Genomic DNA, 15,483 nt, shown 5'->3' on the forward strand with positions numbered 1-15,483 from the left:
AATAAGTGCTGATGATGAATGTGAGGGTGGCTAGTGCTGGGAGAATTTTCAACCTTCAGTTTCTGGGTGTAACAAAATCGATGGTTGAAATAAAGAAGAAAGAGGTTTCATATGGATTATCGAGAAAGTAATGGATAGGAGGATATGAGAACTATGCGATAGACTGAATGTTTTTGTCTTTTTAAAACAATGGTTAAATGAGATGTTGAAAATAATATTGGTTAGATTTTACAGGGGCTGAAGAAAGTAAGGTGGACTGAGAATTACTTTAGGTTATGGACTGTCAAAAGTCTTGAAATTCTGAGCTGATCACTTAATTTAACTGATGTTTGGTTGAAATTAAAAACTCTGATGCCGTACATGAAACAGGTTATTTTAAAAGAAATGAAACTACACCATGAAAAATGAATAGGAAAAAAAAAGTATATAGGTTTAAATTCTACAATAGCTGTTCAAAGTGGCAAAATGGATGTTGCCTACAAAAAAAAAAAACAGAAAAATTAAAATGATGAGTGTAAAAAAGAAAGTGGGAAAAAATCAATAAACAAAAATTGATAAAGAGGAAAATCATTTCATTGATCATACTGTAAATGAGTCTGCTTGACTGGTTAAAATTTTGACCTTATTATTATGTAGTTATGAAAAAGGAAGAAAGAATGAAACTTCACTTATCCATATTTTTCTGAATGAAAATGACAGAGCGAACAATTAATATGTTCAAAACAAGGCTTAAATGACAAATAAATTAACTTAACTGTCAGAATATTTTCTTTTGCTAAGTCACTTGACTTTGATCATGATAATCGTACCTCAAAATATTAAAAGAATGCTTTAGACTCCAAAACTAAAAGTTTGGATAGTTCCCTCAAATTTCTCATTAAATCAATTCAAAAAAATACAAGAACAGTGAAAATAATTGTGTCATAGGCTTTGAGATGATTAATAAAAAAATGAAAATAAAAATAAAAATAAAGAGAAAGAGATAAAGGAAGTTCTATGGGGGCCCAAAACAGGAATAAATTATGCATTCAAAAAGGAGAGCTCATCTTTCACACCAAGAAAGGTTTTCATTCTTGCAAACTAGTGTACGTCAAAGCGTCAACAAAATCATGCAAAAAAGAATTGATGATCTTCTCTTTTTACTTATTTCAACCATTAACAAAAACCAACAGGCTCCATTAGGTGATTTGTAAAATTAAGTTTAAAAAATTAGAGAAGTCTTAAGGGGTTTTCTGTTAGAATTTTGGCTGTTAGACTGGATTTGATTTTAAAATTTTCATGGCCTCTCTTGTTGCTTTAAAACTAGCCAACAAAAACTGGTCACCATGTGAGTCAAAATCAGCCAAGTTATCTTCTCTGAATTTTTTTATTTGGGTAATAGAATTGTAGAACTGTAGACAGCTAACATTGCCCTCAAGTAACTACTGCTAATACATTTTTTAAAGTTTACATTATGAAAATTGATCACAAGTAAAATTATGCATTTCTGGAGGAAGATTTGGTTGAAAATGAACTACTTCAGAATTAAAAGGGATTCCACACAAAATAATTTAAAATGAAAATTGGAAAGAACGATAAGGTAATAATTGACTGGCTAACAACACTTTAAAAATCTCACAGTCTTGATTTACTTGGAAAAACGCTTATTATATTTTAACTCAAAAGCATTTTAAGATTTGAGAGAGAATCTTTCCAGCACAGAACACCGCCAGATTTTACTGAAATTCTTAGTTACTGTTTTGAGCATGGCACAGATTTAAAATGTTATGTAAACACTATATCTCGAGAGCAAACACTAAATATCGAGAGCAAACACTAAATCTCGAGAGAGCGAATTCAAAATGAACAATAATTAAAAAAATTCCAACCGAGAATCAGTATACCACTATTGATGAGTTTACTGCATAACAAAAGAGGAAAAACGAAAAAAGGCAAGTAGGTAAAGGAGAGGCAGAGTTGAAAACTAAATTATCCGACTTATCAAATTTAAAGGAATAGAATACAAGCTTTACTGAGATGTGTCTAAAAACAACTTGTACTTCAAAATTTTGTGGTTGCACTTGGGAATCAGTGATGGCTAACTTTAAAATTTTATGGTTGCGCTCAGGGATCAATAACGGCTGATATCTAAAGGTCTTTCTACTATTTTAATCTCAGTTCTCTCACTCTATTGTTTTATGAGTAGAGTCCTCTGGTCCAAACTCCACACCAATATCTGTAGCAGGTCTCTAAGTATCTGGTAAATTTTTCTTCTCTCTTTGAATACTTTCATACTCCTAGCACTAAATATGCCATGTCCAACCATTACTGTAAGTATTTACTACAGTAAAAGCCAAAATGCTCAAAAGTAAACCCCCAAATAAAGTAAGTCTAAATGTTTTGATCAACATCATTAGTGACCCATGATTTATTACTGTATTAAATAGGATTGAATTAACCTAAAGGAGAATTGAAAAAAAGAGTTATTACAATAGTAAACGCCCCCCCCCCCCAAAAAAAAGAGAAGAAAAATCAGCATGAGATCAACATTTGTTTGCTTTACCGGTCAGTTATTAATGAATTATTAATGTATTTCATCCACCACACTAAATCGAGAGAAAATATTTAAAAAACTTAGATGGATGTCGAAAACAAATTTTAGAGAACAATCAGTTAATTAGAGCATTTTAGACCTCCTGCATAGAACCGGCACCAAGTGAAGAAATAGGGACTTATTGATAATAGGATCTTGGGAGATCTGCTACCTGGAGAACTGATTCAAAGCAAAGCTACTTCAGGGAAAAAAAAGCTTTTTCTTAAAGCATTAAACTTAAAGAGAACATGTACAATCACCGCTAAAAATGAAGAGATGCAAAGCAAATGAATCAACGTTTCTTTGAAGAAAGGGGGGAACCGATCAAATTCTTTGACAAGAACTAAAAAGGATGGCTTTTCCAATAGTGACCTTCACATGAATCATCAAAGGAAAAACCAAGAAAAACAATTCTTGTGAATTGCACGGAAATCTCTGCCATGATGGATGATTAGTGACAATTTTTTGAAACTATTAACTTTAACCCAATTTTTCAAGGATTATGGAAAATTCTAATTTATCTGGTGTATTTATATTCTTTGTTCAATACATGTGAATAGATACAAAGATTGAGCGAAAGTTTGAAGATCGACTAAGTTTCTGTTAGATGCAAGTCTGAGAACAAGCTTTGAGGATGAACACTCATGACTAATTCATGAGCCACTTGGCGTGACTAAAATTAAGAGGGCTTGCGTATTTGCCAATTTTCTGCTTTAAATTGGCCTCCAATATTTTTCATGAGAAAACTTCATCTTGAAAAGTTTTTGTCAACTTCTCAGTTAAAAAAAACACATATACACAATGAATGCAGGTCAGAACTTCAGACTTGGTTCAACTGACAGTCAAATGAGAAAAAGTTCAGACGTAAGATCATTTATCTCACAATTTTGATCCAATTGCTTTCCATAACTTTAAAATGCAAGCGAGCAAACCCAAAAGGAAGTGTGAGTGTTGTTAATGGAGAAAATAGCTGTGCGTGCAACAGAATAGAGCGCTAAGCAAGAGTTATTTGTCTCACCACCATTAGTTTCTCCACCCGAGGATGCCCGCCGACTTGGCTTGGAATTTGTCGCTGAAATAGATCGGTGCACACCTCTATGTGGAGGAGACTGAGCATTGTTTGTCGTTGCGGTGACTCCGCCTCCGCTTCCCGTTCCACCTGGTTGGATATCTCGTAATGATAATGAACTACCTGATCTTGAACCATCACTTTCCGGCTGCATTGGTGCATGAAAATAAAAATTGAAATAAGAAATTTGACGAAATGAATTTTTTTAACTCACAACTTTTAAAAGCCTGCTATAATGAGAGAAGAGGACTTGATAAATTACGGTGCCAAATTAAGTATGGAATTAATTCTTTTGCCTCTAATTATGAAATTGTCAGAATCATACTTCATGTGAAATTTTTGAAGTATGGCATTCCGGTGTACTGTTTCTCTTAAGTAATGTCTCCTCGGTAAAATAGAGGTTCTCCATGTTCATGGAGATTTATACAGAAGCTTGGGGAAACGACCAATTCAGTGACTTATAAATACAGAAAAATCAGCCTCATACATACAACTGATGTAAAATGAAACTAATAAAAAAGACTTAAGAGGTAAACGTAATTAAAATAACTTACATCTGTTGACTTCCTTCCAAGTAGTAGATAAGTTGCAAATGCATCATCGTACTTTGCTTGAGCTAAACTGTCTTCTATTTCACATCTACTGTAACCCATGCCGACTAGAGCTTCTATTCGTTTCAGGTCTTTGTAATCTGGTTCAGGCTCTTGATAGGGTTTTAGTTCGTCCTCTTCATAGCCCATATTCATCCATTTGTCTTTCATTATATTCTGTCCGGGTAAACCAGTAAGAGACTATTTTAATATAATAAAAAAAATCAGTCACTCTAATATTTTCTATTTAAAAGAAAAATAACAGAAGCCACGCTTTTAATTTAAATATTTTTCATTCAAAAGAAAAAATAGAATATTTCAGAGCATTGAAGTTCAGTTCAGATCTCCAGTCATGGCTGAAAAAAATTTATACTTCTTCTGTCTGCACATAATTATCACAAGATTAAAGACAGCATACATGACAAAACATCCAACAGTGCTACTCTACCTATTCTTGCCTACTTTATAGACACTAAGCAATATATTTAAATAATGTCCTTTAGAGACTTTGATCAGACGTTTCTTCTGGCGAGATCAATTTTTCAAAACGTGGAAGGCTTAAGGTGCAAAAAAAAAAAAAAAAAAAAAAAAAAAAAAACAGAACAACAAATTAAGTATGTATTTATGACAATCTCTGTAGTGAAGACAGATCCTCCTTATCTAAATCATCACTCAACACTTATCAATTATATTGGCATGATAAGAAATAAAACGTTCCAAAGACATTTCAAGCTTAAAAAACCAAGTTGATGAAAACTGCTCCGATCAAGTGGAAATTTTGAGCACTTAGACAACTCTCAAAGAAATTATAAAAAATACCAATTTTTTAATGAAGTTTTAGTGAAAGAAAATGATCAGCAAAAACGATACTTACTTCTAAAGATGCTCTTTTGACAGGATTTAATACAAGAAATTTCTTAAGAAGATTTTCACAGTCGGTAGACATATAAAAAGGGATTCGGTACTTTCCACGAAGAACTCTTTCTCTAAGTTCTCGTAAAGTTGAGCCATCAAATGGCAACGAACCACTGACCAACGTGTAAAGTATCACACCTAATGACCATACATCTACTTCTGGCCCATCATATTTTTTACCTGGAAAATAAAAGATGTATTAAAAATGATAACTTTAAGACGGATACAAGTATGACTTGATACATGCTCTATTTTTTCGAACACAGTCAAGGTCAATACATTTTTATTAGGCGCATTGTATGAGCCTTCCAATTGCACATTACAATAATTTCTTCCAGAGGTCCTGAGACTTCTTGGTCACACGATTCATAGGTCAGGCAAAAAAAGTGAAAATTCTATGCGAGACAGTTTAAATCAATCGGAAAGCTACCTGTTAAAAGTTACAAATTACACAATGAATGTCAAGTTGCAAATTTTTATAGGATGATGAGAAATTCCCTGTTTGGAAGCCTTTGGAAAAATTGAGTGGCCAATTAGAAAAAAATAAGAAGGCTAAAAACTTTCTATATTGAGATACCTTGTAAATAAATTTTAAAAAAACAGCCAATGATGTAATTTTTCTCATTTTATATTTTTTCTGCTGTAGTATCAACAATGATAATGGAAATAGTACATTCTAAGATGAAAGTTCTAAAAGATAGATGAGAATGAGAGATTTCTGGAGAACTTACATCTTTTTATTGAGATTTTTATTTTATTGAGATAGTACAGCCGAAGCATTGCGACAATGAGTGCTTTTTATTTAATTACTTACAATTTATGGAAGCTTTTTGAGGCATCGTGCCCCATCTTCAGCACTTATTAACAAATATGGATTACTTTAACTAGATAAATCAATAACACGTGCAAAAATACAAGCAGATACAATTAAATACAAGTGTTACAAATTATTGATGACAACAAACAAGTGAATAAGCATTAGTGATTCCGATTAACACCAATGATCATACATCGTTGACCAGTAGACATCATAAATCAGGAATGTGCGTGCATACTTGCATGCGCACAGTTTGGTGGGAAATGAGTGTAATACTAAATAAAAAACATTAACTATTGCGATGCTTTGGCCATACTATCTCAATAAAATATTAATCGGGATTGCTATTTTCACAACCATGTTTAAGAACATACATCATCGAAAAAACTGAAAAATAACTACTTACCTTGAAAAAGTTCCGGTGCAGCATAAGGTGGGCTACCACAAAAAGTATCCAATTTATTACCCGGCGTAAATTCATTACTAAACCCAAAATCTGCTATTTTAATATTCATCTCACTGTCCAGCAGCAAGTTTTCAGCCTGGAAAACAGGGATTAAAATTAGATGAAAAAAATATTATTGTTTTTTTTTTTTTTTTTTGAAAAAAATAAAAGTTGAGACATAACTGCTACAGTCACAAGTTTTGTAGGGAGTGATAATGTAATCCTCACTGACCGAACTAAAAGTAAAGTCTGATATTTAAATCAAAATATTGGTTATAAAGTCTTGTAAGTTGACACGGTCTAATATTTAAAAATGTATTTTCAGTCATAGTGTACCACTTTTCTTTTTCTATTTGGTTTTTTGTTTAAAGGAAAGTGAAATCTACATGGTCTAGAATGAGATGAAGAACATAAAAGGCCCTGAATCTGACAGACCTTAGGAGGGGGAGGCGTTTCTACCATGTTTACAGGTGCTTGATCTCAATCACAGCACAAACAATTGCTAGGTCTCATGTCTTAGGCCACTACTACAGTCCTGGTGTCATGCAACCGTGATCGGTGAGGTTAGCTTGCTCTTGCAGAGTGGGTTAACGTTATTCTATGAAAGAAACGTGACTGCATGTCCGAATCAGCCTAATTATTGCTTTATACATAAATGCACAGTTCAAGGATCATCCTAACATTGATTAACAAGGATTTACTGACAGTAAATCTAAGTAAAAAGAAAAACAAAAGAGGTAGGATAAGACAATTTTACCTTCAGGTCTCTATGTATGATTTTCTTTTGATGACAATACTGTACAGCCGAAACAATCTGTAACAAAGACCATATTACTTGTGCTTTCAAAGGTATAAAGTGAGATAGCTCAGAGAAAAACAGTAAATTTTGCCATGTATAAAAGGCATGTCTTAAACTGATAATATTATGAAGTTTTGTGTGAAGAATGATGTACATAAAATGAATTTGAAAATCAGGTCCGAAGATAAAAAATATACTAGCATTTTATTTGATTTTAAGGCAAATAATGAGTATTGAGTACAGAAAAAAAAATGAAAAAAGTTAATAAAAAAGTCTAGGTGCCTTCAAAATGAAATCATCTAAGTTTTCATTCTTTTTTATTGTAGCAAGATTATAGGAGGCTTTTTACTGCCACTGAATTAAATGTAATGGTTTGCGCTAAATTAATATATGAGAATTAGTGATACTCACCTGCCGAAATTTTGCCCTAGCTTCTTTTTCTTTCATTCGCCCATGTAGCACTAAATAATCAAATACTTCTCCACCGCTAGCATATTCCATTACTAAATATAGTGTTTTTTCCGTTTCTATCACTTGGAATAGTTTTACTGAAAATAAAATAGAACAAATTAAGAGTAAGATTCATTTTAAAAGTGATTAAATGACAAGAGAATTTAAAAATCATCATCAGTATTGGAACTGAATAGATTAGAAAAGCTCATAATTCGGACTCAACGGAGATGCCACTTTTTTCCACATTTTACGCCTTCACACAGGAAAAAAAGGAGAGGAAAGAGGAAGAAAAAAAATTATAAATGAGAAATGAGGCCGAAGGCAAGATCAAACGCACAAAGATTAACTTGCTTTTAAACCAAAAATAACGATAGGTAAAAATATTTTAAGAAAAGGCGTTGAGTAATATGTACAGCTTGCTCCAAACACCGCCAACTCTCTTGTGCTTCAGTTTTCTTTTTCCTTTGTATAAAGACATCTAACAAGGATAATCATTCAAGGATTCCTCAACATTTTCTTATGCCACCATTAAATATAGTTCAATCATGCTATACATGTTTACCTGTGTTATTCCAGCTGTTAAACCTGGAAATGACCTTGTTTTATTCTAACATGCACAAATTTTCTAGAAAATTGAATTTCCTTCGGAAAAGCCCTTCACTTGAAGAAAACCTTGATTTTCTGGAAAATTAGTGGGGGAGAAAAAATTTGATCCATTTTCAGACTCATCATTAACAATTACTGAGTCATAAACCACTGGATCCTCAGCATTTAAAAAATAAACACTTTTGGAGACCAGTGTAATTAACAACGTAGAAGCTTCGCATTGGACCAAATAGCTTCCTGTCAAATCATTGCACAAAAGAATTTCTTAAGGTCTCATTGTAACCAGTCAATAATCAATTATATTGTGATTAGCTGATTGAACTAATAATTCTCTGAAAAAATTGAGATTGCTCTTACGGGTTTCAAGTAGGTTCAATTTCACTAGTGACAAATTTTAAAATCTTAAAACTAAAACTCACCTATATTAGGATGATCTAACATTTTCATTATTCTAACTTCTCTAAATAACTGCAACAGAGAAAGAGAGTGGTCATTAGAAATTAAACTTAAAACACAGCATAAACAACATCGAGCCTACAGGTAAAACTTACATTCAATGGGTTTCTCAATTTAATTTCAACAAAATTTTGGTTTTCCCTCAAGCAACTTTGAAATGTATAGTACGACTATTTCACTCTCTCAAGTTCAATGTTGAGGCTGAACTTTACAAACAGGATCTGCTCAGGAGCCAAACCAATCAAATTCAATAGTTTCCATTGAAATTTAAGTTTGCGACCTTCTAAGTTTTGGCAGCTTCTGAACATACAAAACCTGAAGGTTCTTAAAATAATTTTTTGGATTAACAGAGACAAGTTTTTATCATGTTACTCTGAAGGAAATGCCTGGAACTATGTCTTAAGAAATTCACTCATACCGACAGCCTTATGAGGGAGCCATCAAGAATTCCTGGGGACACCGTAGTACGCATCCTCCCAGCTTGACAGATTTTGAGAGGAGAATTAAGTCTAATCAATGATGCTTCATTAGCATGGGATGGGTTCTCAAGGGGCTGTTCAAAAAGTAAGTAGCGTTACATAACTCATGAACGGCACCCAAAACTATTCGGCCCATCGTTGCCAAAATTGTTTACTTTGTTTCTTAACAAATACCACCATACAACACATAAAAAGTTGAGAAAACGGAGTACTTACTTTTTGCAAACTCCCTGGATTTAGTTGCGTTTTATCGATTATTTTGATTGCTACCTGTAATCAAAAATCAAGTAATTAAGTACCGGAAAAATAAAATAAAAACGTTGTACAGTTTTGAAGACTGTAACAGGCCGAGCGTCTATAGACTTCAAAAAAATATGCATTGGTATTTTTCCCAGTTTTACCCTGATTAAGGCCATTAAAAATGATAAGCGAGTTCTTCTCCTCCTTCGATTGACCATTTCTTGACATACTTTAAAAGAAAAAGGTAATTTCCATCATTAATTTTAAAATGGATTTAAAAGTTTTTCCTTTTCTAAATAGTGATTTTCTGAAATAAAACGTCATTGGAATTTATGGAACAGAGAAAAACCGAGCAATCTTGAGCAATTCCTTAACATTTTTTAGTAAAATTACTTTTCTTAAATTCGAAGCTACAGGTAACCTAGGTTAACTTTCAATTGAAAGAGAAAATGTTTAATGCGCCTTGCTTGCCACTTTTTATCTTAAAAAAAAGTTGAAATTTCACACAGCTGAAGCTGTGAAACATGCGAATGATATTTAAATTACGAGTGATAATTCATGAGCATTATATTAAAATTTAAGACTAGGTAAATTCAAACCTACTCTGGCCTTATTTTTTCCAAAAACGCGTTTTTGGTGCGTTTCTCTTGTAGCCGGTCCATATTATCTGCAGTAGTGGTTTTTTCAGCATGAATCTTTTACCGGCAGGGTGTCTACTAAAATAGGCTGGCCAACAATCAGTACTTTTACACTACTTTTTCAGTATGTTCCCAAGAAATTTAGTACCTCCTTCACATTAAATATTCAGTACTTTTTCAGTAGCTTCAATTGACGAAATTCGAAAAATTTCAAAAATTTGAATTTCTCGCTCACCTTGCGACAAAAACGTCAAAAAAATGAAAAAATTCCGGACCTTCTTGCGGAATTTCCGAACTTTTTCATTACTTCCAGACCGTCCTTAAAAAATCAGTGCTTTTTCCGTATTTTCCGGACTTGTAGACACCCTGACCATACAAGCGAAAAACTCATTAGAAAAGAGTTTCGGGCTGATTCTTAAGAAAAAATACTGCTATTATTATAATTGACAGGCAAATCAAATCTTCGATTCACACAGGTTACTGTGCATGCCTAAAAATGATGAAATAAGAAAACGAGACTAGCTTACCTCTTTACCAGTGGGTATGTGTTTTGCAAGTTTGACTTTTGCGAAGTTACCCTTGCCAATAGTTTTGAGCAGTTTGTACTTGCCGATGTGAGGGGCTCGGTTGTTAGTGGTACTGCGGTATGGAGTGGGGGACTCATCCCCTCCAAGGAATCCATCCCTCATCAACGATCGCCCTCCTGAGTTAATTGGAACCGCATTACTACCCTGTAACACACAAATAATGACCACCAAATTAGAGGGAGACTCACCAAGATCCAAAAAAGTCAAATGACCTGCCTTCATCAATTACGTCTTCACTGTTCACTTCTCTCAAGGGTTCATGTCCTTGTGAAGAAATGATTGGATGATTCAACACGAGTTATTAAAGAATAACAGTGAGTGAGGAAATGAACTATTGCATACTTGTCATCATGGATGAAGGCAATATGAAAATAATAACATGAACCTGAGAGAACACGGATAGTTAAGTTTAGGAGTATGTTCTTGAGGGAAGGGAAAAGAAAGGGAGGCTTTCGAGGAACAGACATAGGTACCTACAATTCACGTTATCTTCCGTAGATGTGGGTGGGAGAGGGGAGGGTCGTTGCGCTTAACAAGGGAGTATGATACATAAATTTCTGGCTCCCTGTACAAGTGGCGGTATAAGTGGACGTATTTCTGTCAAACGAAACTATGTGCATTATGACGTGAGCCCTGTTATGCATATATCATTACAGGTCTCAGGGCTCATGTCTTAATGCACATAGTTCCGTTTGACAGAAATACGTCTAAATGTAAGTGGTGGTAGCGTCTTCAGATATTTTTCGCCCCCCCCCCCCCCCCTCTTGAAGTTCAAAAACTCGCTTCAAAGTGCTTAATTCAGAAAGAAAATTTTACAAAAAATGAGAAAATTTTCGATGACTGGGTTTTGGTTTTGTCTTTTTTAATGCATATATTAAATATATAGATTATTCAGTTCCTAGAGGCTCTTGGAAGCTAAGAATATGAAACTTTACGGTTCTTTAATTGTGAAATATGAACGTTTTTGAACACCTTACGGTTGGGCACAATTCGAAACGAACAAGCATTCATATCTTTCCAATATGAAATGAAAAGAAATGGAGGAGTCTTAAAGGTGCGGATGACCTTGAAAAGGATGATTTACATTAAATGGTGATTTGAATTTTTTCGAGTTTAGTTTCCAGAGGAAGATTCATGTAAGTTGACGAGAGTGAGAGCACTCGGTACATGGATCTCGTGATTTTCTGTTGCACCAATTTTCCCGCGTGGAAAGGAGATGATAGGACGAGAATGGAAAGTGGGTTATTAATGCTGAGCGAGGACTCACCGAGTGGAACCAGAGGGGCCCGATGGGGTTCGGAGGGGGCATCATGGGGACCGGGGGGGCGGGGGCCGTCACCGGGTGGTAGGGCATGGAAGCGGGGGCCGAGGACTCCGCCCACACCACGTAGCTCACCGTTCCCATCATTTTCGAGCCTGCCCGCTTCACCCGCGACCCGCGAAAAACCGCCACCGGTCGTCCACCGCGGAAAAGCCACGCCCGGCTTTTCGTGAAAACGAGCCCTTGGACACTACCGCTTCCAGTTCCGATTCACCATGTCTTCCGCGACGAACGCCTCGATTTCCCCCAAAGTTTAAGTCCAGAATAAAATAACCCGCAATCGCACTTGGAGTTATGGGCTTAGGGTGTGTCCATCAATTTCACTTGGGGAACATTTTTCACTTGATCGTATTTAGCGCGATGAGTGAGGAAAGCTCCGGTGAGCACAGCTACAAGAGAATAGGAGAAAATATGTAACACACCCTTCAGCGAACACTATTCAGATTCGGATTCGTCGTTTAGTGGCACAACTATGAGAGATTTCAGACCCGCGAAATTCAAAACTTGAATTCCTCGAGAATCCCTCCGATTCTAGTCGCAGAAAGCGCTTCGCCTTAAAATAAAATCCAAGCCAATATTCAATATTTGGTTCCTTGCGGACCAACTGGTTTGAAGGCGACAGTTGAAAATGTAATGATCCTTTTCAAACGAAGCTTTCCTTTCTTTCTTTCCTTGATAAAGAGCGCCTAAGCCTTCTCTGAGCACATTATGGTAAGAGGATAATATGCTATGTAAACGGGGAAAAAAGTACCGGACCCACTGACAGTGCTTAATGAAAAATGCTATGCTAGCTTCCAACTGCTCTACACTGCGAGATGCCATGAGGCTATAAACATCTTGTGACCTATCCAAACTTGATGACCCACTGTAATGAGTAATGTAGACGACATAATTTGGAACTTTCAGGAGCCAAATATAATGTGGTAACACCCAACTCGAAAGAAGAGGCGCATTATGCTAAACAAAATGGTTACACTGATTTGAATGTCAGGTATGGGTAATCCTTCGAAGAGGGGGTCACAAAAGCGAGACAAAATAACAAGAGAGGGGGAATAAATGAACCAACCGGCGAATCTTTCCAGTTTAAAATCTACAAACACAAGAATATTGTACTTTCACTACCTACAACCCAAAAATGTACTCGACAAATTTAGCGCCACGAGAAAGGCTCGAGGCCAAAAACACGAAAACATCCAGCCATGTCAACAACCGCCATCTTGGCACAGACGAATGGGTGATGAATTCCTCAGGATTTTGCGTAAAGTTGCAATCAACTGTGCGAACCGATACCGCGGAGATAAGACCTAGAATTTTGGAAAATCGTCATGGACTGTTGGAAAAGTCCCAACACGAACATCGTCTCGGAAATCGTTTCACCATGAAGTTGCGAGCGTTTCGCGCGCGATTTCGCGTTTTTTGCGCCTCTCATCAAGCCGGAGAACGCGGAGTCACGAATTCAACTTGACGTCAATATAAATCTGCACTAAGCTTCGAGAGAGGACACCGGGCTTTAGCGTTGTCACATCATTACACCAACTGATGACTTCGACTCCTTGATGTTACAGGAGGAAAATGTACGAGGGATTGTACACAAGTCTGACAGAGGTGACAAGGCTGCCATTCCTCGAGAAACATCCTCACAAAAATGAACCAATTTTTACACGATAATACGCTAACCTAGTGTTGCAAACGACCATTCGCTCATGCTAAGTACGCCGTAGGAACATTCGAGAGTAGCCAAATTTCCTTCCATAAAAGGTTTACTTGTGAGAAAAGTTATGAAAATTTTTCCTTGAAATTTTCAGGAACTTAGGGTGAAATTGCGAACAAAATTATCTGAAAAAATCGAAGAAAGATATTCGCAAGTTTACAAGGAAATGTGTGTTTTATCAAAGAAAATTTGGCAACGCCTAAAGGTTCATAGGGCGTTTTTACTTAGCACAACAGCATTGCCGCACGAGAATAGTTTCTCCTGTTGGCGGGGACAACTGTGTGACTGACATTGATTTCTGAGAAGAAATTCCGGGGATACTCAGTACATCGGCAAACACGGGAACCGATGACAAGAATTTGTTGATGGAGGCAGGTGTTCGGTGTTCAGTTTGGCTCTTGATTGCGTAACTTTCAAAACTTGTGGGCTTGTTTGAAAAGTTTTGGCGCCGATGAACACTCTTCCTTAGATTGACCATGACCAAAAAGTAAGGCTGTCAAACAATTTTAATGAACGGTGATCGGAGCGAACAAATAATATCACAGGATGAAGGGACCTCTAATTAGATTTCCCACAGATTGGATGTTCCAATGATTACCGAATTTGAAATTAATTTTACTAGCTGGCAGAACAAACAGTGGCGATGGCTTTCGAACATGACGGTATGGAAAATCTGCTCGATTATGGCTATTTAGAGCGGTGTATTTGGAGGTAATAAAATGAAGGTAAAATTTTGGATCCGATTTGAACATAAAAACATGGCTTAGCCCACAAGAGTACAAGTTACAATGGAGATTTAAAATGTCTTGCCTTTTCTTAGGCTTCTCCCATGAAAATTCTAGAATTCATCATACCTTTCCTCTTCCGTAACAAAAGACTACGAACGCCAAAAAATTCCTGCCATTAAAAAATTTCAGAGAAGGAAGCATCTACGGCACATATAATCAGGAAAAATTGTGCAGTTGCCGCTGCAAAATTCAGACTCAAAAAATGTCCAGATGTTCCTCAATTTATTTTGTTTTTGTTATAAAAAAAAAAAAAAAAAAAAAAAAAAAAAAAAAAAAAAAAAAATGTTTTAATTATTATTATTTTTTAATATTGATGTTATTTTATTGATGTTTTAGTTGCAATGCCCTGATTGTTTTCCGTTTTTCCATGTCCTGAGACCCTCATGGAGCACTGGGAAAAAAAAAACACATTGGATCTAGAGTCCAGACTCTTGAAAACATTGACAAGAAAAAGTACTCTTGATTCAATTGTCTTTGATTGTCTTATAATTGGTTCAATAATTTTTGCTTGCATCAAAACGAAATCCGCTTAAATTAAGAGGCTTGGTTCTTGATTTAATCTAGATTCTGATTGAATCAAGAGTGCTTTTTCTTGTCGATGTTTTTAAGAGTCTGGACTCTAGATCCAATGTGTTTTTTTTTCCAGTAAGCTCTATTAGGTACTACCAAGTTTGAATGCTGCGGGAAAGCGCGCTGGAACAACGGGAGCGACGATGAGCGAACAGTTGCACGGACCGAGCCAAGCAGAACGGGTGACAGGCACGGACCAGAGAGCAGGACGTTTGCCAAATCGAGCATGAAATCGGTGATAAAGGAGGCGATTCCAAGTGGAGCGAGGCGATTTTCGCGTCCAATTGGCTGCCGCGTCGGAGCAGGAGGTGTCAAGAAGCAAACAGAAACTTAGTCATGGAGTTGCCCAAAAATGAGGTCGGCAAAAAGATACCGCGGAAAAAAGGAAAATTACTGGAAATGGTAACACTGTGCACGTAAACGGTTG

General features: G+C 35.9%; 1 protein-coding gene across 6 annotated transcripts in view; it reads right to left on the reverse strand.

Annotated features, from left to right (window-relative positions):
* Window positions 1-15,483, reverse strand: part of par-1 — a 124,390-nt gene that overhangs the window by 27,230 nt on the left and 81,677 nt on the right. For 5 of the 6 annotated variants that reach the window (XM_072305583.1, XM_072305579.1, XM_072305573.1 and 2 more), the window contains exons 3-11: window positions 10,607-10,810; window positions 9,418-9,471; window positions 8,686-8,734; window positions 7,619-7,755; window positions 7,166-7,222; window positions 6,370-6,505; window positions 5,106-5,326; window positions 4,196-4,432; window positions 3,591-3,789 (exon numbers count right to left, since the gene is read on the reverse strand). In XM_072305583.1, coding sequence (XP_072161684.1) covers window positions 3,591-3,789; window positions 4,196-4,432; window positions 5,106-5,326; window positions 6,370-6,505; window positions 7,166-7,222; window positions 7,619-7,755; window positions 8,686-8,734; window positions 9,418-9,471; window positions 10,607-10,810 — 1,294 coding nt within the window. The remainder of the gene's footprint in view (window positions 1-3,590; window positions 3,790-4,195; window positions 4,433-5,105; window positions 5,327-6,369; window positions 6,506-7,165; window positions 7,223-7,618; window positions 7,756-8,685; window positions 8,735-9,417; window positions 9,472-10,606; window positions 10,811-15,483) is intronic. The other variant, XM_072305593.1, reaches the window with a different exon arrangement.

The sequence above is a fragment of the Bemisia tabaci genome, chromosome 1, assembly GCF_918797505.1.
Source record: "Bemisia tabaci chromosome 1, PGI_BMITA_v3".
Taxonomy (NCBI): Eukaryota; Metazoa; Arthropoda; class Insecta; order Hemiptera; family Aleyrodidae; genus Bemisia; species Bemisia tabaci.